General features: G+C 47.7%; 1 protein-coding gene across 2 annotated transcripts in view; it reads left to right on the top strand.

Moving 5' to 3' along the window:
• Positions 1-3350: 3350 nt before the first annotated feature.
• Positions 3351-24467, top strand: part of Bend4 (BEN domain containing 4) — a 35001-nt gene continuing 13884 nt past the window's right edge. For both annotated transcript variants that reach the window (XM_021211222.2, XM_029545511.1), the window contains exons 1-2: positions 3351-3864; positions 13055-13621. In XM_021211222.2, coding sequence (XP_021066881.1) covers positions 3351-3864; positions 13055-13621 — 1081 coding nt within the window. The remainder of the gene's footprint in view (positions 3865-13054; positions 13622-24467) is intronic.

The following is a 24467-nucleotide window of genomic DNA, read 5'->3' as shown; positions in this document are numbered from 1 at the left end:
TGACCTTCCCACTCCCCCAACGTCCCGGACGAAAACAGCTCCTCCTTCTGCAGGCTGCCTTAAACACCCTTCAACTCAAAGGCCCCCCTTGCTCTTTCCTGAGTTTTCTTATGTATACTCCCTAACAACTGGTGGCTAGCTCTACCTCCTAGCCTACCGTTGACTTTATTTAGCTCTTGTCTGCCGCTCTTGGGTTAAAGCTGTGTGCTAGGACAGAGCCACAAGTCATAGGATTCCCAGTTCAGCGTTCTGGAGGATGCAATGTGATCAAATATCCTGCAACAGTCTTTACTAGAACCAGCATTAACATTCCATTCATAGCAACCTAGGCTTTTTCAAGTTTATGCTTCCAAATTCTTCCATACTCTACTACCTGGGCATTTCCACATTGTAAAGAAATTGTTGCAACAATCCCTGTCTTGTTACCTATACAAGGTTATGTTTTTTTTTTTGTTGTTGTTGTTGTTGTTTTCTGCTATGACAGAATTCCATCAATTAGGTGGGTTTTGTTTTGAGGGTTGTTTCGTTTTATTTTGTTTCTTTCTGCAATTCCGAAGGTTGAGACATCCAGGGTTGCTGGGCAGCAGCATCTGCTTAGCGCCGCCTTCTTGTAGCACGCACCATACAGTGGCGGAGGTATTGCCCACACGAGCACCCAAGAACTCAAACTCAATCTCAAGCTCTTTTGTAACAGGCATTGATCCAAGCTTGGGGACACAGCCTATATGTACTAAATGTACCCTTGGGCCCCATCTCCCAATCCTGTTGCACTGGGGACTACGCTTCCAACCCAATTACCTCAACCACTCATTTGAGTATTCACTTTTGTAGAAATGGCTATTTGGGGGATATAAAATAGAGATGGTTCCTTTAGTCAGTAAAACATGAAGAAAGTATTGTTCCCGGTCTCTCAAGGTGTTTGAGTGGCAAGGTTAACATAAATTTAAAATACGTACATGAGGGCTAGAGAGGCAGCCGCACTTGTTGTTGAACCAGAGGACTCGGGTTCAATTCCCAGCACCCACATGGCGGCTCACATCTGTGCTACCAGTTCCAGATCCTCCAGCACCAGGCATCCATGCAGTGCACATATACACATGCAGGCAACACAGTCATACAAATAAAATTAATAGATCTAAGAAGCAGAAGAGAAAGCTCTGCCCCAGATACAGGAAATAATTTTCTTACCAAAGGACTGAAGGTTTTCTTCTGCTAAGCCCCATGACCACCACCATGACCACCCTAATTTCTTTTCCAAAGCAGGGAGTTACTGGCAAATTATCAGGGAGTAACGCGGGAGGGAAAGATTTCGATGCAAAATTCAGAACTGCTCTCTAGACAGGAAAGCGTGGGGAGGCTTGTTATCATTTATCTCCTCCGTAGATCATTCAGTTTCAGCTGTCTCCCGGCTCAGAAGCCTCTCCCCCACCTCTCACTTCTGTGCCTAAGACACATCTCCCGGGCATCTCATTCTCTCTGTCTTTCACCAGCGTTTCATTATTTCTTAACTGTCCCTCACTTGCTCATCGCTCGCCCTTTCTTCCCAGTGATCCACGTGTCCTCATTTAGCAGTTTTCAGAAGCCAGGGAGAAGAAACGTTGCAAATAATGTTAAATATGATTAATATCTTGAATTCCTTGAAATATGACATGCATGAGTTACAATGAAACCTCTTTTATTTCCCCATGAAATGCTTTTGCATAATGAGAAAGAAAATGTCCTCTATGCCCTAATCAGCCCTGACAGTTCCTGGACTCCCAAATACTTTTATTTATGGCATTATTTATTTCATCTCTAATAAATGGGGGAGGGGCGCATCACTATCAGAGGAGCTTGCAGAGGAGAGGAAGACAGTCCAGAGTGGGTGAGCAGGGACACTGGAGACAGCAAGGGGAAGTACTCTTCCAATGGAAGAGAGATCTGGAAAATGAGAGGCCAAAGACCTGGCCCCCAGGAGAAAATGGGTCACTTTCCCAAGACTAAAGGATAGCTCTGAATAACAAAGCAACTCCAGATTGGAGAGATGAGCGTCATCCATCAAGGACCTGGATAATGATGAACGAGGTTGAAACCCATGCTTGGGAAGAGGGGACGCAGGGTTTGGGGTGGGCCTAAATGAAGGATGCTCCCTTTGAGACAGGAAAGAGTGACTGGCAGAGGTTGGAACCCTTCCTTTTATTTGAAGAACCTTATGGGGACATCCCGGCAAGCTACCGAGGTCTTCAACATTGAATCCTTAGCCCAGTGGTTCCGGGTAGTATGAGCAACGCAGGAAGGGAGATCCTAGGCCACTTTGGTCGTGCAAAGTATATGCATAGATAATAGTAATGTTCAAAGCAGCCGCCATCCCAGAGGGAACCGTGAGGTCATTTTGTTCCCTTTAATTGCACCGTCTACCTGTGCAATTCTTACATTCTGAAGACCTACATGTAACCGCGCAACTCACTCACAAACTCCTCTGCGTGAATTTGCATATTTCCCTTTAGTCTTTCAGAGCCTCAGTTTTCAAATCAGTAGAATGGAGAGAAATGATGGCGCCTCTGTGCTCTCTCGCCCAGCTCCCTATGGAGAACAAGTGAAACAGTATGGAAGCACTAGGCCCTGAGCGCTTTCTGGTTGGGCCGCCAGACCTGGGACAGCAAGACCCTAAGGCAGGACAAACCTCCCAGCGGCCTGTGCCAAGTCCTTCGAGATGTTCTTTTTCGGGAGGGGGGCGGGGAGGGAGGTGTAGCTTCCTTCTAGAAGAACTTGCTGTCCCACCCTTGCACTCTGGCGACCCCGCCCTAACTTCTAGGTACCACCCCCTTCGTGCACTCCGAGAGTTGGGAGGTCACGCAGGAGGGCGCCGGGAACTCCTTTCCAAAGCTCGGACCCTGCGGACAACCGCGGCCGCCTCACGTCCACAGCGGAGAGAGCCGGGACGCCACCTCTTCCACTTGTCCCCACCGGGACGCCCTCCAGGTTCCGTTCCCCCACCGGGTCCCCTCGGGTCTCGGGCTCCCCCTCCCCACCTCCCCCAGGACCCCGTCCGAAGCGCGGATCGCGCGGGCCGCCCGGGCCCAGGCCCCGCCCCGCCCCCATCATCATTAGCAGATATTACCCTAAACACTTGCTCCTTACCTCCTTTCTCCCTCCAGGCATTGGCGAGGCGGGCTGTCAATCAGCGCTGGGCGGCAGCCCCCCGCGCGGGGGCTCGGAGATGCCAGGCTCGGCGACAGGCAGCGGCGGCGGCGGCGGCCACGGCGCAGACACACGCCTTCCCGCCGGCGCGCGCCGGGGTAGAGCAGGCGGCCCGGCGGCCGAGCCACCTCCGGAGCCGCGCGCGGGGCGGGCAGGGCCTCAGACTCGGCATGGAGCCCGAGATGCAGGCGGCGGAGGAGGGGCCCAGCGCGCCCCGCATCTACAAGCAGCGCGGCCCCTACAGCGTCCTCAAGACGTTCCCCAGCCGGCGGCCGGCGCTGGCCAAGCGCTACGACAGACCCTCTCTGCTCGAGCTGTCGCCCGCGCGGCCGTCCCCGCTGCCGCCGCCGCCGCCGCCGCCGCCCTTCGCCTCGCTCGCCGCCGTGCCCATCAGCAGCAGCGAGCCGCCGCCGTTCCCGACGCAGCCGTCCTACCCGGCCGGCTCAGGCCGGGCCCCCGCCGCCGCCGCCGCCTCGTCGTCGTCGCCGTCCTGCACACCCGCCGCGCCCCCGGGCCATCCGAGGACTCCGGCGCCACCGCCGCCGCCGCCGCCGCCGCTCGCGGCCCCCGCCGCCTCGTCGTCGTCGTCCTTCGCCGCCGTCGTCAGGTACGGCCCTGGCCCGGCGACCGGCGCTTGCAGCAGCGGCGCGGGTAGCGACGGCGCCAGCCTGGAGCTCAGTGCAGGTACAGACTCTCGGGCCGCAACTTTGCGGAGCTCCGGCGGGGGCGTGTAGGGATGGCGTGGGAATCGGGGGGGTCCGGGGAGGCTGTGCACGCGGTCCCCGTGGTCCCCGTGGGCCTCGGGAACGTGCTGCGCTCGGGCAGTAGTAACTTCTAGAAGACTCCCGGGCGCCGCGATGGCCCGGGCTTCCGACGGCGCGCGCGCCTTAACAGGTGGCTGTGGGGTGCGGGCTCCTGGCGAGCACCCGGGCGGGCGGCGGGAGAGTCTGCGGTGAGAGCAGGCCCTGGGCGGGGAGCTGGGAGGGGACAGGCCCCGGGACAGCGGGCTGAGGCCACTCCGAGGAGACGCCCATTTTATTCCCCGCCACTTCACTTTTTCCCCCACGCCACACTTCCCTTTCCCGCCCGCCCGCCCGCCGTCTACTTGTCCTTCTCGGAGGCTCTTTGCCTGGGGGAAGCTGACCTTCACCCCTTTGAAGATCCCCGCCCCAGTCGGGCAGACCTGGACCACTTGGGCTCCTCCTGGAGTCTCTGGGTTTCTTGTTCTCTGTGCGCTCCGTGTGTCCATGGCGCACAGTCCCCCCTAGCTTTATCCTCTGGGTTGTGGGGTGGGGAGTAAAGATTTTTGGCGTGGGCAAGGGGTCGCTGCACAGGAGCATCCAAAATCAGAGTTAAAACAGAGCAGAGTTAATATCCCCCACCCACCCTGGCCTTGAGACCCTGGTTTCTATGTCAATGAGTCTCCAGGGGAAACACCTACCCAGAGGTCGAGATTTTATCTCCTCTAGGGAATGTGAGCGAGCACTGAGCAAGGCCTGCACCCAGTCTGTGCTCCTGAGGGAAGGACACACACAGCCACGTTTATGGACTCATCAGAACTAAAGTCCCTGCTCAGGCCTTTCAGGGCACTTAAGAGCTTCCTAGATTCAGATTGTCAGCGAATCTAAGACTTTGTGTTGGATTATTTTTTCCTAGTGACAATAGATGGGCATTGTCTCTGAAGGAGTTATAGATGCCTATGCTAAGAGCTCTGCTGTTTGTCAATATTTTGACATGTGAAGGATTGGTTTGGAGAAAGAAAATCTAATTACAGGTTATAGCGAAGACTTGTTTCTGTCGTCTCCCCAATGATTTGGAGATGTTAGAGATTCTGCGTCGGAGTTCTTACATGGGCTTCCTTACTATTTTTGGGTTTTTTTTTTTTTTTTTCCTCCGTTGCCTTTGCCCTCATATCCCATTGTGTTGTGTTTTTATATTCATTGTTGGACTCTCCCCTGCTTTCATGTTCCATTGGCTTTTGGTTTTGAGACACGGTCTTGCTTGGAACTTGTTTTTGGGGGGCTCCCCTGCTACTTCTTGGCTGTGCCCATTACCCCTGCTTGGTGGTTTTTGCTTTTGTATGTTGCTTTACAGTAGTGTGAATCCTTTCCCCTTTTCTCATATTTTGCATTCTTGTATCATGTTGGTTCCAGCCAACCCTTTAGGGACCAACCCTTTACCTGCCTGGTTCAGCCCTTGATGAAGCACTTCCTTCAAGCTATTGCTGACCGTCCAATCTTTGACTTTCTCCAGAACACTGTGGTCTACCCCTCCTTACCATTTGCATCGGTAGATTGCTCTTCCCCGACAGTCACCGGGTTATTTCTCTCAGCCTCAGTTTCTCACCATCCTTCCCATGGCTGCTCTTGGTCCGGAAGTTACTCTGCCATCTTTCCTTCATTTGGAATTTTGGGGTTTGTTTTCTCCACCCCCCCCCGGGTATTTTTTTTTCCAGTGTCCTATTTTAGTTTGTCTTTGTCACAAGTTAGAAGCCATTGTTGCTGAATCTAAGGATAGGAAAGCTCTTTTTTTTTTTTTTTTTTTTTTTTCAAACTTATTACCAGTTTTTTCAAGGTTGTTCTGGTTGGGGGCTTTTCTTGTGTGTGCATGGGGCAGGGGGAGTGGGGTTCCTTTGGTTTTGGAGTTTTTTTTTTTTTTTTTTAGTTGTTGGATTTTGTCTGTTAGTGAGGTCTCTTCAGGGTAAGGTCAGTAGGATGGGAGTGTGGGTCTGAATGCCCACCTCGTGGTGTTGGAAAGATGGGAATTGGTCGGTAGGTTTTTTTCTCTGTGTCACGGAGAGTGTTCTGGGTGTAGAGGGGGAAGCCACAGAACTAAGGTAATATTAATCACTAATGAGCAGACCATCTCTCCACAGGCACAGCCATGTGAGTAGCCATCAGAGGGACAGCCACCTGAAGAGCTGATTGGTTCTTTGAGGAACTAATGGTGCCACTTTGAGCCAATGAGCTTCTGTGCTCCTCGGGGCCTTTTAACCGCCCGGGGGCGGGGCAGGTGGGGCTCTGCCTGTTGCCTTCTCTCTCAGCAGAGTAATTGTGCTGAGTGTTCAGGCCATCCTGTTAGCTGAAAACAGTCAAACAGCATTGTGGTAAATGAGCTCAGCGTAGAAGAGATGACTGACTGTCCAGGGTAAATATGCTGAAAAGATGAAAGGGTTGGAGTGAGTCTTATTGGCCATTAAATGCTACAAGCCATTGGGAGAAGAAATATGTGATTAAAAATAGATTTTTTTCAACATGCTTATAAAATCTCACGAAGAGTATAATTTTCCTTAAAAGGGGCAATACAGCATGGTTTTAAAAGCATATTTTTCCTCTGTGGGAGGCTTAGAGTTAAAACCCACGTAGATCTTGATACGCAGCCTAAATTTGGCATCAGGAAATGGGAAATTGCATCTTTAAGCAGAGTACAATCAAAAATGAATTACAATAAATCCTATATAATTGCATAGGTCATTCTCTTTAATGAGATTTTATTAACCTGACTGTCAAGCTTTTGAGTCAGGCAGATATTTTATCTTCTTCAACTGATAAAAGTGTCAGCCATAAACCACCATATAAATATTCATAAATCTACACATCTGTGGCAGCCTATCAGCATCATTCTTTTGGACATTAAAAGCATTCTAATTACTTTCTGTCTAGCAGAGCTGAAATGCTGCCTGTTATACTATGTGCTTGGCAGGCATGATTGCTTTTGTTTGCCATCACAAATAGCAGCATCCTATTTTATATACCGATGGTCCAGAAAATATTCAGGGATTGACTGAGCAGGATGAATATTAGGAAACACCACCTGCTTTTGATGGCTCCGAGTATATTAACTCATCTGTTAATTTTTGACACATCATTGATTTATTTATTTAGAAAAATTGCATTCTGTTTTGCTGTGTTGATGTTTGCCATTATGGAAAAAAAATTGGCGCTCTCTCTCTCTCTCTCTCTCTCTCTCTCTCTCTCTCTCTCTCTCTCTCTCTCTAAGGCATCCTTCATTGATTTAAGATGCTGGTCCTGTTTTCCAAGACAATCTAATTTTCTAACTTGTGTCTCCTGTACCATACCGTAAAGTCCTCCTAAAAAGAGGTGAACATTTTAAGGGGACCCTCTATTTTGAACTAGTTGGAAGCCCTTTGGTAGATGTGGCTACAGAATAGGTCACTGGAAATTTTTTCTGCTTCTACGTTTTTAATATTAATGTATTTTACCCTTGGCTGAGCTAAAATCAAAAGGTTACTACTAATCTTCAGTGCTGTGATCTCCCTCACAGAGGCGGAATTCTCTGAGGGATCGGCCGTGATGGGCACAGTCTGTGCAGAGCTTTCCCTACAAAGAAGGCCGTTAGAGTAGAGAAGAGGCAGTGTGTGTGATAGCCTGGCTCCCATCCGCCTCTCGGGCACTTATCAGATTGAGGATGGATTAAAACCACAAGTGCAGAAGGATCTCAAGAAATGGAAATCTTAATTAAAAAGAAATAATCATCGCCGTGAGTTTAGGCTTTAGAGTCAGGGTGGGCACAGTTCACAGCCTGCCGTTATCTCCCAGTAGGCCGCGCTGTAAAGCATGCTAAGTGCTCATCCAGAGGGCGTTGGAATTGGGATTTATTAACATTGGGAGGACGTTAGGGATAGACAGCCTTTAAAAGTCCGTTTGTAGACCGTTGACTTTATGCTTCCTGAGTGTGAGATGCTCTGTGACAAGAGATTTAAAAACAGAAAACAAAACAGTTAAGAAAATGAAAACTCGGTGTTCGTGCTTTGCTCAGTGAAGACTCCAGGGCCAGCAGTCGTCCGTCCGGTTGGATTCACAGGGACAGAACTTTTCTCTGTTAGTGGTAAGGGACTAAACAGCTCGTGCATTTCTGACAGTAGGTCTGTCCCAAACTTGAAGTATTGCTGGTTGTGGTGCATATGAATTAAGAGGCCCCCTTCCCTCCAAGTGCAATGCTAATCTTTTTATCACACTCTTCTGTATGTTGGTGTTAAGAAATACTGCCCAGATAGGTCAAGGTTTTGAAAAGAGGGAAAATTCAACCTTAACAGTTTACAATCGCTGCTTTTCTATAGATTGGTTCTGAGAGCAAATTCAGAATCTTTTAAAAATCTGCCTTTCTAGATCTGCAGGCAAAAACTGTTCTGTGATCATCGCCATTCTCAGATTTTCTGAGTGCACTTTAATAGATTATCTTCATAATGTAGTATATTACATAATGATTTTTTCTCAGCGTGTTATGAGTTTATCCTTCAATTAAGAAAACAAATCACGCTTGTCCCTAAGTCAGATTTTTCCCCTTAAAAATCCATGCTGTAATGTGATTCATCAATATGATTAAAACTACTCAGTGTGTTGTAGGACACTGAACAAATGTGTTTGAGCAGCTCTTTCTAGAATGTTCTGTTTTAGCCTTTCCTTTTGTATTCCTCCCTTTTGTCAAGGTTATGGTAGGGGTGTATGAGGTGTAAATCAATTGGAGCCGTGATGATTAAAATGCAGACAGTAAATACAACGTAAGGTCTTGTGTGGGATTATAGGATTAAACAGAATGAAAACCACTCTTGTGGTAGAGGTGAACATCCCCAATCAATACCATCGTTTGATTTTACTAATAAAAGAACAAAAACAAGGAAGTAAAATAGCAAGAGTGAGACACCTCTCCACTTGTGCAGTTCAATAAAGAAATGGCACCCAAGACTCTGTAGGACCCTGTGCCTTCATCAGTGGTCAGATTTGAGTTCCGGGCTTTGTGCGGAGCCATGATGTTCTCTGCCAAGCCTGTTGTATCTTCACTGAGATGGCCCACACTCCTGAGCTCTGGCCCTGTGGTGTATTTATTTGGCTAGCTATTTCAAGTGAGAGGCGACCAGCATAGGCCTTCAGAGAGGTCTGTGGAAAGGTCTTGACCTTGCCACAGGAGAATCTAAGGAAGACTGGGGTGGTAATGCTCCCCAGATTGGGATGTAGTCTGGAGAGAGGGATCAGTGGGTAAAATGCTTGCCTTGCAAGTGTGTAGAGCTAAACGCTGTAGCACAAGCCTGAAACCCCAGCACCCCTGTGTAGCAAGGTAGGAAAAGGAAACAGGATCTCCGGGTGCTGCTGGGCAAGACTGGTGTAGACAGTGATGACAGTGTTCCAAAACGGTAGACGGTGCTGACACCTGAGGTTATCCTCTATCCTCTGACCTTTACAGACCATATGGTACACATCCCTCCACACACAGATTTTTTTTTTTTTTAAGAAGAGAAAGTAAGGAAATGTACCAAGAAGAAAGCAGTCCCCAGAACTTTAGCCTATCAAGGGTGGTCTTGTTTTCACCCCCTGCCTTGAATAAACCTGAAAACGCTATTAAAGTAAAAGGTTCTGTGTTGTGGCGGGTAGGGGTGATGGGGGGGCAGAGGTCAACACTGGGTGACTTCCTCAATTGCCCATCCTGTTTTTTTTTTTTTTTTTTTTAAAAATGATTTATTTATTATATGTAAGTACACTGGAGCTGTCTTCAGACACTCCAGAAGAGGGCGTCAGATCTTGTTACGGATGGTTATGAGCTACCATGTGGTTGCTGGGATTTGAACTCCGGACCTTCGGAAGAGCAGTCAGGTGCTCTTACCCACTGAGCCATCTCACCAGCCCACCCATCCTGTTCTTTATGTTTCATAGGAATAATAATAGTAGGAACAACAGATAAGATCACATGGATCCCTCATTCGCCACTGCCAGCTCCTCCCTGTCTCCTGACCCACAAGTGCATCTCCCAACTTGATGCCTTCTTTTCTGTAACAACCCACTAGGTCCAATTTAGCACCCTGCATATATACGTGGGGGTGTGGCAGGGCACTGGAGCATGGGCACCCCCACCCAAAAAGCATTCTCCATGTGCTGTCAACTGCCAATAGCTAGGGCATGGGGCCTTTTGAGTCAGGCAGTTCTTAGACAGGCAGTCACCCCTTTTCTTGAGACACGGTCCCTCACTAAACCTGGAGCTGGCTGGTTAGCTATACTGGCTAGCCAGCAAGTGCCAAGTGGCTTCCTGTCTCTGCCTCCCCAGTGCTAGGATTATGGGCATTTGTGGCACACACACACACACCCTGCCATTTTCTATAGGTGCGGCACACTCCCCCACCCCCTGCCATTTTCTATAGGTGCGGCACACCCCCCCACCTCCTGCCATTTTCTATAGGTGCTTGGAATGGAACTTAGATCCCTGTGCTTGTGCAGCAGGCTCTTCACCTAGAAGTCATCTCTCCAGCCTTTACCTTGTTTTTAGACAGGGACTAACTGATTAGGCTAGGCCAGCTGGCTGGCAGCCTGAGAGCCCCAGAGTAACCCTTCTGTCTTCGTCTCCCAGTGATGGGATTACAAACATGGACCCACATCCGTCTCTTATGGGTGCTGGAGATGGAGCCTGGGTCCGTGTGTGTGTGTGTGTGTGTGTGTGTGTGTGTGTGTGACAACCACTTTACCAATTGCTCTGTCTCCCCATCCCGCAGTGGGTAATATTTGAGACCCTGTAATCACCTGATTCTCCCACCCCAGTGTAGTCTATAGTCCTCTCCTGGACAGAGAGTATGGCTCGGAATTCTCCAGAATGGTAGCACTGTACAGACTTGGAGGAATGGATACTTCCGTATATTGGGGGCACTGCTGGAATTTCTTGATGTCTTCCAATTAAGTAATTGAACCAGGACACTTGGCTCTTCCCCCAGTACCTACTTCATTAAAATGCACTAAGAAAGAAACCATGGTAGACATTGAGTTTTAGACAAAAGTTCAGTGCCTGTCTCTGCCTTGTGTTATTACCCCTCTTCCCTACCCCCCCACCACCACCATGTTTTCTGAGAAGGGGCCTAACTGTGCTGCCCAAGCTGGTCTCCAACTCCTGGGTTTAAATGATCCTCCTGTTTGGTCTGCTGTGTAGCATGGGCGATACTTGTGTAGCACAGCTCATGGATAGCACAGACTGCTAGACTTGTGGTTTTATCCATCATACACGCTGAGTTTTCTGGGGGATTTTTACTACATCTGTCATCTCTACCCCAAAGAAGACCTCATCTCACTGTGTTACTTAAAAGAATCCTTTTTTTTTTTTTTCTTTTCCAGACCAAACAGAACCTAAGGATCTAGCCAGTGTTTTTAGAGAAAGCCAGTAGCTAGCTACAGTTTTGTCATCAATTGTTTCTGGCACCTGAGTTCTCCAGTGTTTTGTCTGTTACCATTAATCTCCTAAAGGGAAGAAGAAATGTGAGGCAGCTTCCTGAAAAGTGTCACTCTGTCCTAGTGGGATCTGTTTCTCCATGGTGGTGAGCGGGAGGAGAGGCGACCACTTTCGTTCATATTTAAGATGACCTTGGACAACACTAAGTAATGCTTTCAGAATTTCGGAGTATAAAATACTCGTCTCTGAGGCTAACTGCCTCAGTCTGCTACCTACGCCTAGTCCTGGAAGTTTCTAGCTTCTGTACAATCTAATCTAAGCCTAGAACGTTTCCAGCCTCTGAGACTTGTTGCTGAATAAGCTCACCCTTTCTAGCTCTTTCTCATCTCTAGTTGCCTGGTTCACCTCTGCTGTTCTGGTTTAACGCTAATTCCATATGGCTTCTCTGGGCTTCTCCTGAATTGCTCTGGTTGGTCCCAACCCAGCTCTAGCCATGCATTCTAATCTGGCCCTTCTCATTCCCTTGCTCATTCTGTCTTCTCGTGTGTCTAGCGTGTTCTCTTTGTGCAGCCTATCTCCATACAACCAGCCCAGTAAAACTGCCTCTTTTTCTCTTTTCTCTCTGTGCTCTTTTGAGAGTTGGGCAGATCCTATTCTGCCAAATTTTTCTCTGATTCATCACTTTATCTGCCAGTCAATTAGACATCACTTTTCAAACATGGCTGCTTCCTTCTATGGACTTACTTTACGTTCATTGTTTGGGATTAAAGATGTGTACTAAAGGTGTGTCGGTATTCCAGCCAGAGGGATTAAAAATGTGTGCTCAGGCTGAGCCACACCAAAACTAGAAACAGTTTTTTGTTTTTTGTTTTTTTTTCAGTAAATAACACAGTCTCCGGATTCATGGTGTAATCAAACATCCCACAACATGGGAGAGCTTTTTTCTTTGTCTTTGTAGCAAGTTGATTGGTTTCTTTTTGTTTTTTACTTTCCACTGCTTGACAGTGTACTTAAGAGTTCAGGTATGTGGGCTTTGTGGTCCCCACCCATGCCTTTCTCCTTTTAGGAGACTTGACAGTCCAGTGCAAATGGCTCTGAGAAGAGAATCAACCCATTTTTCAGACAGAGTTGCTGCATCTCTCCAAACCCTGACCCTGCCAAGCATTCCAGATTAGGAGGGCTGTGGAGCCCAGGTGTTGGTGACAGTTTTGTTTCATGCTCATCCTTTGCCTACAGAGCCCTCTGTGTTACCTCAGCTTTCTAGTGAGCGCTTCACAAGGACTTATCTCTCTGCTCCAGTTTGCATCTGGGAGCTGCGTGGTTGTGGCAGGGATTGTATCAGCTGATGAATAGCAAGGGCAAGAGGGCACTCCAGAAATAGCAGTAATGATTGCAGTAAGGCCTCCTATCAATGAGGAATTGAGTCTGCAGTGGCTGGCTCGGTTCATTAGAGTGAGGATATTAATGAAGCCAAGGGTATAAGTTCAGACCTGTGCAGACCAGAGAGGGGTATCTTCTCTGGTTCCCAGGCTTCTCTCAGAATAAGGGGCTGGGGCCCCCACTGGTCACAGAACAGCGGGGAGCTAGCTATTCGTCATTTCTGGAGTGGCTTCACTGGGCCTTTTGTGTTATAAGGTTAAGTTGAGAGTGGAGGCCCTTGTGTCTTCCATGCTGGCTGTTGGTCACTGATCTCTCTCTTATTTCATTCCAGAGAGCCGGATGATCCTGGATGCCTTTGCCCAGCAGTGCAGTCGTGTTCTTAGTCTCTTAAATTGTGGAGGAAAACTTCTGGACTCCAACCACTCTCAATCCATGATTTCTTGCGTCAAGCAGGAAGGCTCTAGTTATAATGAAAGACAGGACCAGTGTCACATTGTGAAAGGGGTCCAGAGTCAGACCTCTGACAACATGGACATAGAGATGCAATATATGCAAAGAAAACAACAGACTTCTGCCTTTTTGAGAGTGTTCACTGACTCTCTCCAAAATTATCTGCTCTCTGGGAGCTTCCCGACTCCAAACACCTCATCAGTCAGTGAGTATGGCCACCTGGCTGATGTGGACCCTCTCTCAGCCTCCCCGGTGCACACCTTAGGTGGCTGGACCTCCCCGGCAACGTCTGAGTCCCACGGTCACCCATCCTCCTCCACGCTGCCGGAGGAGGAAGAGGAAGAGGAAGAAGAAGGCTACTGCCCTCGATGCCAGGAGCTGGAGCAGGAGGTGATCTCGTTGCAACAAGAAAACGAAGAGCTCAGAAGAAAATTAGAGAGCATTCCAGGTATGTGTTCACACTGCATGAAGACAGTGGCGACTCCAGTCCAGCCGTACCTCTGTGCTTAAGTGGGCTCGGCTTCAGTGATGGCGGTGGGGCCAGGATGTTGAAAACTTGAAAAAGCTTAAAAAGGTGTAAAGATGTCCTTGGCTTGCCCAGTCCAGGCAGGAATTCCAGGACAAGAGCTAACTTGCCTGTGTTAGCTTCATGTTCTTGGGTTAAGCCCTGAAGGCCACAGACCTCATGAAGGATGTCTCTCTTGGTGTATAAGTGATTCCTGTATGTGATACCTTACATCGATGTGCATTAACTGTTAGGAGCCTGAGAGTCCATTAAAAGTGGCCTGTATTTAGATACGGCATCTGTGTCCCCGGGTACAAATGCAAACCAAACCATCTTTGCATCAGCAGAATTCAGTACTGAGCAAAAGACCGACCTATTCTGCCCACCCCTTTCCCCGGCCTCCTTGGCTAAATTTCAGCATGGAATCCCCTCCGTGCAAAGTTATGTAGACATTGCAAACTAGGAGGTCAAAGATCAACCATTAATTAAGCTGGTCCTAAACTGTTGGCGGCCCTGGTCTGAGGCCGTCCTCTCAAACATCCTCCAGTTTCACAGTGGTAGAGTTGGAGTTTTCTTAGGACAAGACCTGAGTTTTTGTTATTAGTGGTTTTTCGTCTGCTATTAGCAAAAGTGCATGGGCACTGGAGAGATGCGTCAGCAGTTAAGAGCACTGGCTGCTCCTCCAGAGGGCTTAGGTTCAATCCCAGCATCCACATGGCAGCTCACAACTGTGTATAACTCCAGTTCCAGGGGATCCAGCACCCTCATACAGTTATAGATGCAGGCAACACCAATGCACATGAAATATAAATCATTTAAAATTTTTGAAAATAAAAGTATTAATTTGACTTATATCTTTGAGTTCGTTCCTGTGTACGAGGGACTTATATTGACATCAGAATTATTAGCTAGAACAGGATCTCTGAGCTGTTTTAATCATGTGACCACACCCTCAAAGATGATAAAGTCAGGGCCACAGCCCCACAGTCTACACTCAAATAGCTATATTCATGTGTTCAAAGTATAAGAATTTCTGAATTTTTAAGACTGATAAAATGCATAAATAGAAGTGATGTCTTCTGTTTAAGGCTGGTGTGTGTGTGGGTGTGTCAGTGCACCATATAAATGGTAGCTCATCTAGAAATAAGAAATGCCGAAGAAAGTCTCTGTTGGGACACATAGGACAGAAAACCAGAAATGGCTATTATGACTTGTCCAACCCGAGCCCATATCTGTAGTACCAGAACTTGGAAGATGGAGCCAAGAGGAGCAGAGTTCAAGGTCATCCTCTGCTATAGAAATGTGAGGCCAGCATGAGTTATTTGAAACCTGTCACACACACACACAAAGATGTTGCCAAATTAAAAATTAAGCCGTTTCCCATCTTCCATTAAAGGACTTTTCCAAATAGAGCAGAAATTTGGCTCAGAACATTGTGGAGTCTGGCTCAGTGTGTTGGTCTTGGAAAGAGAGACAAGAGAAGTCAGTCTGGGGTCTGGGGAGTCAGGATGTTCTTCCAAGACAGGCTGTTGTGCCTACAGGAAACATCCTGGGAGAGCCCAGGAGGCTGTGTGGAACCACGCTGTTCCTTGTCTCGCCCAGTCAGGGAAAGGTGGTCTCTGCTAATGTGCTGAGTTTACACCTCTGCCACCTCTGCTAGCCTACAGCTAGGCTCCACTCACTCTTTTTTTTTTTTTTTAAAGATTTATTTATTATTATATCTAAGTACAGTGTAGCTGTCTTCAGATGCACCAGAAGAGGGTGTCGGATCTCATTACGATTGGTTGTGAGCCACCATGTGGTTGTTGGGATTTGAACTCAGGACCTTCGGAAGAACAGTCAGTGCTCTAGACCACTGAACCATCTCTCCAGCCCGGCTCCACTCACTCTTAAGTTTACCTCCAGCATTTGTCTTACCCTCAGTCTTCCTGTTTCTCAGGAGACAGAAAATAGTGTCCTGGGTGGCTGCAGAGACCAATGCCGGTCACTCACAGTGTGTCCCCATAGTTTCAGTGTGTCCCCTATGGCTCAGCCAGGCCAGGTGCTGCTGTCCCCATAGGTTCAGAACACCAGGCTCCTGCTGGCTTAATAGCCACTGGGAGCCTCCCTCCTGAGCCTCGTCCTGGGTGTGGGAAGAGGTGACACAAATGTCAGAACATGACTTATTCCTAGTCCTAACTATGTGGCAGTGTTCTTGACATATCATAAATTTGGGGTTCAGCCAGGCCAGGTGCTGGTGTCAGGGATAACTCATTGATGGCCTGCCACTAGTCACTGTCTGGACATCCCAGAATGGTGAAAAATGATACAATTTCGAGCACTCTTGATGATCAGATATCGAATGACACTGGCTGAAAGTCAGTGGTCTAGTGATCACTAGAGTTACTGTGGATACCCCGGCCTTAGGAGGAACTCTCCATGAACCTTGAACCAATCGCCATTTTACACAGAACTGTAATTGCATTCTATATGTATGGAGAGCTGGGTTTGGTGGCACACATCAGTCCCAACACTGAGACAGAAGCAGGAGGATCAGGCATTCAACCACATTAGCAAGTCTAAAGCTTTCTGGGGCTCTGTGTGAGTCCCTCTCACCATGTCTGTGGAAGTCCAGCAATACACATTAAGAATCAGGCTATGAATTATGCACAGATAAAAGAGAGTAGCGTGAAAAACACCCAAGCTGATTGGTGGTTCCCTGTCGTCCAATGTGATCGCTATCAGGAAAGAGATTGAAAGTGTCACCTGAAGATGGAAACTTGACCAAAGAGAAGGGGAAGTACTGCCGTCTTGCCTTCGTCCTAGTCTCTGGATGAACAACGAATGAGGGAGTCATTCAAGAGTCCATTGGTGACAGTATATTTAGGAAGAATGTGCCCTTAGACACCCACTTGAAGACAGTAGAGTAAGTGGTAGGCTGGTTGCATGTGTGTTTTCAGGCAGTTGCATTTGTCCTAGAGGCAGTGCATTCCCGTAGGAAGACCTGGAGCTGTTTTGTAGTCGACGCCATCTGATAGTCAGTTTGTGGCAGGACACCCAGGACGGATAGGCACAAAGGAGAAAGCAGCATCCACAGGTCAGCAGATGGAATAAGCAAGGTTGAGATCAGTTGTAGCCCAAGTGTCTTCAGGGTCTCCTGAAGGTACTGCCAGGAGCACGGGGGCTTCATTTTCTTCCCTGAGAAGCCTTTATACCTGGAGCGGAAGTGAATTAGAGGGTAAGCCAGTAGCCCACAAGGAAAAGTGCTTCACTTGGATGGATGGTCATAGGGGAAGGGAAGGTGTTAGATCTGACCCAAAAGAGGTTGGGGAGGGCTTTCCACCAGGGTTATTGATGTACTGCTGGTGAAGTGTGGACAGCCAGAAACTGTAGGTGCTCCGAGGTCCTTTCAGATGGAGACAGCTCACCCTGAGGGACCCACACTGGCACTTTTCCTTCTGTATCAGATCATCACAATAGACATTTGGAAGTTTGTCCTTTTTTATGTTTTGATAAGACGTGAAAACGCCTTAAGCTGCACAGGCAGGAGAAAGGGCTCAGTGGTGAAGAACACTGGCTGCTCTTTCAGAGGTCCTGAGTTTGCAACCACATGGTGGCTCACAACCACCTGTAATGGGATCTGATTATGCCTTCTGTCATGCAAGCATACATGCAAGTAGAGCACTCATATATATAAAATACGTAAGTAAATCTTTTAAACAAGCTACAGTGAATGAATGAATGAATGAATGAGCTACTTGGACCAGGAATATGAAGTGCTTTGGGGTTATTTGGAAGCAGCGCTGGGTGCAGTTCCTCAGTGGAGAGGACATCAGGTGAGGGACGCCTAGCGAGCTCATAGTTACTGTGATCAAACATGCTCATGAGGACAGATATAAAAGTCCCATATTAACCTGACATGCCAATGAGCGCAAACCATACCCTCCCTTATGCACCTCTCAGGAGAAATCTCAGTTGTCTATTAACAATTTTTTTAAAAAAATTTTATTAGATATTTCCTTCATTTGCATTTCAAATGCTATCCTGAAAATTCCCTATACCTTCCCCCTGCCCTGCTCCTCTACCCACCCACTCCCATTTCTTGGCCTGGCATTCCCCTGTACTGGGGCATATAAAGTTTGCAAGACCAAACTGGGGCCTCTCTTCCCAATGATGGCCGACTAGGCCATCTTCTGCTACATATGCAGCTAGAGACACAAGCTCTGGGGGTACTGGTTAGTTCATATTGTTGTTCTACCTACAGGGTTGCAGACCCCTTCAGCTCCTTGGGTACTTTCTCTAGCTCCTCCATTGGGGGCCCTGTGTTCCATCCAATAGCTGACTGTGAGCATCCACTTCTGTGTTTGCCAGGCACTGGCATGGCCTCACAACACTTATTTTTTTAATACAAAGTCCATAGATACCAAAATAAGGAAAGCTATGGAAGGGGTGTTTGTTGGCGTTTTATTTTTTTTGTTCCTCTTGGTTTTCAAGCTGGCTGCTGATTCACTCACTGTGTAGCCAGTGCTAGCCTTGAACTCACACCTCCTGCCCCTGGAGTACTGGGGCGTGTTTACAGGGTTGTCTGCTCCTTTACCCAGTGTGTGTGGTGCTGGAGAAGAAACCCTTCATGCATACTAGCCAAGCACTGCATCCCCTGAGCTTGAAAACCTGTCTTGAAGACCACCATGTATACCAATTACAATTCCTTTACATGTGTAACTACCAAGTATACAGAAGATAATCTTTAAATTAATGTGTTTACTAAGACAGGGTCTTATTGTGCAGCCCTGGCTGGTCTGAAACTTGTTGTGTAGGCCAGGCTGGCCTTGAACTCCCAGAGATCTTCCTGCTTCTGCCTGAGAAATGATGGTCCTAAAGGTATGTGCCACCATGCCTGGCCATATATTTTCGTTCTCTGCATTTTTGATTTGATTTTATTTTTTTTAAGATTCCACACATAGGATGGATGAAATGGGCTGGAGAGGGCTCTACAGTGAAGAGCACCCACTGCTCTTGTAGATGACCCAGGTTTGCTTCCCAGCACCCATGTGGCAGCTCACAAATGTAACTTCTATGTTAAGGAAAGGCGTACGCCACCACACCCGGTGGCAAAGCTCTTTTCTTAATACTCCACTGAACACTTCCCTTTGCCTGTTTTGTGGTTGTGGGGAAAGTCGTGTCTTTCCATGTCACAGTAAACACGGAGTGTGGGTTTCTTCACAAGGTGGTCATTTTGTTTCCTTTGAATGTAGTCCAAGAAGGGAGAGATTCCAGATCCTACAGTAGTGCTGTGCTTAACTTTAGATGCCTCTGTAATCTTTGCACTCGGAGGACAGAAATCTTACCTCTCACCCACTGTGGGCGCCATCACCAGGGTGTGTTAAGTTTTGATTTTTTTTTTTTTTTTTCATTGCAAGGCATGGAAAGTGGGATTGAGTTTTGTCTTCCTTGTTAATGACTTTGGAATGTGTGTACCACTGTGCTGGCTCTTGCCTGATTTGTGTGGAAGGGGTGGGGGCAGGGGAAGAGAGAGGGGGAGGGTCTGTTACTGGCCTGTAGCTCACACTTAGGCTAGGCTGGGGACCATCTTTCATCACCACACCCAGCTGTTTGTGTGGGTGCTGGGACTGGAACCAGGTCCTAATGTTTGGAAGGAAACCGATTCATTGTCTGAGCTGACTTTCACTGGTAGAATTTTATAGTTTCTGGTTTTAAATTTAGGTCTTCTCAGTAAATCTTATTAGTTACAGTCTGAATTGGTGGTCGGGTTTTTTGGATGGTGTAAGGTTTTTCTGAGCATTCAGTTTCGGGGGCTGGAGAGATGGCTCAGAGGTTAGAACACATGGTGCTCTTGCTTACATCAGCTATCTATCTCATTTCATCTCACGGACAGGAAGTTGGCATGGGAGAGCAACTGTTGGAGGAGAGTTGTGTCATCCAAGATTTCTGACTTGGTGTCCAAGTTGTAACCCTCCACCTGAGGTCGGTTTATTATCAGCATAGTTGTATTGTGTGGTCACCAAAGAATTAGTTGGCAAATACTGGCATTACTTGTAGCAGAAGTACAAAGGACGGGCCCCCCAAGAGCCTTCAACTAGTACGTACGTGACCTTGCTCTTCTTGTGCTTCGGGCACTTGGCACTACAGTGGAGAGCCATTTTAATAGTGAGATCCCAAACAGACACATAAGGGACAACCCCAAAGAGACCGGGACAGGGACACTTGTTTCCAGCAGAAGAACCGAAACCAGGCCATCACAGCTGAGACATTTGTCAGGCGACTCAAATTCCAAAGTGCTCTGCAACGTCTGCGAATGGCTTGTAAAAGTTCCAGTTTGGGGAGTTCCAAGCATATCTTAGCAGGCACGCAGACTTGCAAATACAGGATCCAAGAGGGAGTGGTGACTCACCATGCTGCAGATAAGGAGCTAACCCCCTCAGGTCCCCCAGTGCCATTATCTAAGGGAAATAGGGAAGACCAGTTTGGGGTAGGGACTTTCTGTAAACAAAAGCCCCTGAGAGTCGCTGCAGCTGTGGAGTTGTGTTCCTCGATATTGCTGGCGGTGACTGCCAGCAGTAATTTGCCCATTCTGAGCCTTCCTTAAAGCAAAGTTAACAATTTTTTAGGAATATGGACGTGTTAGATTCAGCAAATCTTCCCATAAACACTTAGTATCCCCTTGAAGAGAAACTGCTCCTGAGGCTGGAGACACGGCTTGGCAGTTAAGAGCGCTTGCTTCTCTTCCATAGGACCCAGGTTCAGTTCCCAGAACTCACATGGTGGCCCACAGACATCTCTAAGTCCAATTCCAGGGGGTCCCGTATCTTCTGGCCTCCACAGGCACCAGGCACACACATGGTGCATACACACACACACACACACACACACACACACACACACACGCGCGCGCACGCACGCGCAGGCAAAACACTCACATAAAATAAATCTTAAAAGACAAATTAGAGGAAAATTGTTTCTGATATATGTAGGGCATAATCCAAATACCAAAAAGGCTGAGACAGGAGAGAGTCCAAGACCCTCCTGGGATACGCAGTGCGACCCCATCTTAACCAAGAAGGGACAAAAAGAGCACAACTGTTGTGTGCCTAGCAGTACAAAGACGTGAAGGAGTCCCCAAGCTATAAGCAGTGTGGGGGGGGCACAGAGCCTCAGATTTGAGTTCCCTTGTCACAGAGAAGTCTTCACTTCCTGGAGTCCTTTTCGGGGAGATGGGGTTCTGTGCCTATCCTTATAGCTGAAGGTGACCTTGAACTCCCAATCTTCCTGCCTGCTTCTCACAAGAGCTGAGATGACAGGGCATGCGCAGCAGTGCTCGGCTCGCCTCCTGAGCATCTTCGAAGACTCAGTCCTCAGTGCCTACAGGACACCAAGTGCCCAGCCTCACTGGACAGATGGGACTTCTGGGCAAGCATACATTTGCCCTAACCCCTGTTCTTTCCACTCCCGAAAGATGCTGCCCTGTTCTTGAGAAATTCCTATGCATTCTTCAGTGTTCAGTTCAGGCAGGGCCCTCTGTGAGAGAGCCTTTGCAGTGTCCCTGCACTCACCCAGATACTTCTGTTAAAGTCATTTTTGAGCCTGTGTTTACCCAGAGTTTGCCGTTATCTCCTGATGTCCTGATAAGATGAAGGGTCGTATATGGTGCTGGAGGGCAGTAACGAAGCCTATCGCCTTGATGTCCCAGTTTCTGTTGAAACAAGGCATTGTCTTTACCTGAGCTTCAACCGTGTGACTGCGGCGAGACTGATACTTAGTGCTGATCATTTGGTTTAAGGTATTTCTGTTCAGGAACTTATTTTACGTTGGAGAGACAATATAATTAGACTGCTTGAGGATTATTAAACACAACAGATAGCTGGGATTGTCAGCAGTAAAAAGAATTCAACATTCCTATAAAATGATTGATAATATTTCTGAGGAGTTTGAAGTCTTTGACTAGCTAGGTAGACAAATAGTGCTTGAGGAGCAGAGATCAACTAATCAAGATTTTAGCTGGGTGTGGTAGCATCAGCCTGCAGTCCAGTCAGTCAGGAAGACGAGGCAAAAGGATGGTGGGCTCCAGATCAGCCTGGGCTGCGTAGCTGATACTTAAAGCCAGTACACTTAAAATGATTAGCTGGAGGACCTGTTCACCCTTCATATGGGAAAAGCAAAACTGTAGCGGTTTCTTTGAAACCGTGGGAGCTGCCATATAGTCACTGAGGTGGTGGCCAAGCTCCGAGGCCTCTGAGGAATTCGCTGAACTGCTACTATTTCCCGTGCATTGCTGAAGTAATGTTGGTCCTCACAGTAATTGTGTGGCCGGCCATTATCCCAGTTTTACAAGCGTGATAACAGAAGCTCAGAGAGGTCGAGTAACTTGCCCAGGGCCAGGTAAGGAATGTCAGGGTCAGCTCGTAGTGACTGTAGAACTGCTAGACTATATTTAGCTGTTTTCCCTACTGAAGTAAAACAGCTCTAGAGACTAGGGGTGGGGCGGGAGTCTCTTTGCTATTGTCCCAGATCTTCCTGTTTCTACCTTTTCCTCTCTCAGATTATGGTAGAGGGGGGGAAGGCTAGCAACATGGGGATGGGGCCGGGCACTGGATACATCTTGGATTCTTTTGTGAGCCTCTTTTCTTTGTCAGTGGTTTTATGGAACAAGCTGTTACCTTGAACATACAGAAGTCCTTTCCTCACTTCCCAAGTTCCGGCGTGACAGATGTGCACCACCACACACAGTCTCTCCTTTCAGCAGAAGCTTCCATATTTCTCTTCCTCGTTTATTTTCTCACTTAGTCAGCAGAACGAGCAAGGGCACAAAGGAACCCTGCCCAGTGGGTCACTGGCTCTTCATCAGCCAGAGTGTTTTGCTCAAATTCTCATTGTGCCCAAGAATACAGTTCTGTTTAAGGCCTCCAGGGGAGACCTCTCTCTCCTCTCTTTAGAGGCCATAGATAGGAACATGGCAACCTGAAATGAACGAAGAAACCTTACAGGTCACACTGGTCCCTATCTGCAAGTGACATGTCCTCACTCGGGAATTCCCCTGTTGCCCATAAGGGGTACAGTATCAGAATAAAAAAGGCAGGTGGTTCACTATTACTTTCTGGCTGCGGACTTCACCGCTCCTGGGTTGGCCTAATAGGGCAACTGAGACAGGCTCGTCCCTGCCTGAGCTCACCAGTCTCCATTTTCAAGACTGACCAAGGGTTTGTTGGTGTTTGGTTTGGTTTGTTCCTCACAGAAAACATTTCACTTCATTCTACGGCTTCTCTGTGTAATTCTCAGCAAATGTGCCACACATGTGCCAGCGAGGCGTTTCCCCGCCTAACCCTCCAGGGAATATCTGGAGGTCTCTGTCTCAGGGGAGACGACAAGGGGAAAACCTGGAAGGTGGGAGGAGGGGAGTCCAAAGGTCATTTCAGAGTTTTTAAGTTTAAAAAAAATGATTGTATTTAATGCTTGTGTGCACATGCAGGTGCCTGTAGAGAGGAGGGCATCGGGTCCCCTGGAGCTAGAGTTAACAGCAGTTGTAAGCTGCCCCAAACCCGGGTCCTCTGCAAGAGCAGCAAGTGCTCTTAACCTGAGCTGCCTCTGCAGCGCCTACGGAAGTCTCTTGGATAGTTGGCTGATGGGAGCACACTCCTGGTCTCCCTGACCTTCCGCTTTGTCTTCAGTGTCAGTACACAGGACCCACTTACCTTTGCAAAGCTCCCGACACTGGAAGGACACCCTCAGTGCATCCTCCCAGCACGAGTCAGCGGGTGCCTGGAGTGACGGAGTGAGCTTCCAGCCCGCCATGGCTGTATAGCCAACACTGTGTGTCTCAGAGGCCAGGAACAACTCCTTCAGTGGTTTTTAGACAGCTTTCAGTGGCTGTTAAGTAATGCCCACTATAGAAAGGTTGTAAAGCATGCCAAAGTGTATCTCTTACCTAAAATCCTTAGGACCAGAACTCCCAAGTTACAGTTCTCCTCATTTTGGATTCAAGGATATTTACATATACAGTTTACATAAATATATCTTTGGGATGAGGCTTAAGTCTAAACATGCCATATATTCATGTTCCATATAGACATTTTATATATAAAATATAATTCAAGACATTTTATATATAAAATATAATTCAATTAAGTTTACTTTTATGAAAAATTTAATGTACCTGTGTTTTAACTGCAACCACCATATGAGGTCAGTTATGGAATTTTCCACTTGTGACATCATGTTGACTCTAGAAAATTTCAGATTTGAGGATGGTTTGGATTTTAAATAAAAGATATTCGCTCTGTACTGCTTTCCATGAGAAGGATAACAGAGTAAAATGATAGTCCCACATCTACAGTCCCACAGCCGAGCTAAGTCATTGTGGGTGACACCAACTCTTCCCCATCTCTTTTCAATCTATGGATCAACAGCATTAAAGTTATACTGAGTTTTCTGTTTTGTAAGCTGTCTTGTAAGTATTTCTGTGCTTAAATTTAAAATTCCATAATCTCAGAGCAAAATATGGGTCAAGGGAGGTTCATTCAAAACCCAATTAGTCAGTGAAAATTTATAAATTTTGCTGCAGTTCCCGTGCCAAATTCCAGGGTTGTGCCATACACTTGTCACAGGACACGTCCGTTCCTTTCTCAACTCTGCTGCCTTAGAAAGATAGATTCGGCATGTAGCCCAGGCTGGCCTGGACCTCACCATCGTTGAGCCTCAGTCTCCCCAGAACTGGTGTAGCCACCATGAGGAATTCTCTGCTCTTCTGTCAGTGAACACTCAACACCAGAGGCACATTCTCAGGACTGAATCAACA

The sequence above is a fragment of the Mus pahari genome, chromosome 13, assembly GCF_900095145.1.
Source record: "Mus pahari chromosome 13, PAHARI_EIJ_v1.1, whole genome shotgun sequence".
Taxonomy (NCBI): domain Eukaryota; kingdom Metazoa; phylum Chordata; class Mammalia; order Rodentia; family Muridae; genus Mus; species Mus pahari.
Note: the sequence above shows the minus strand (reverse complement) of the source record. Positions and strands in the feature narration are given on the sequence as shown.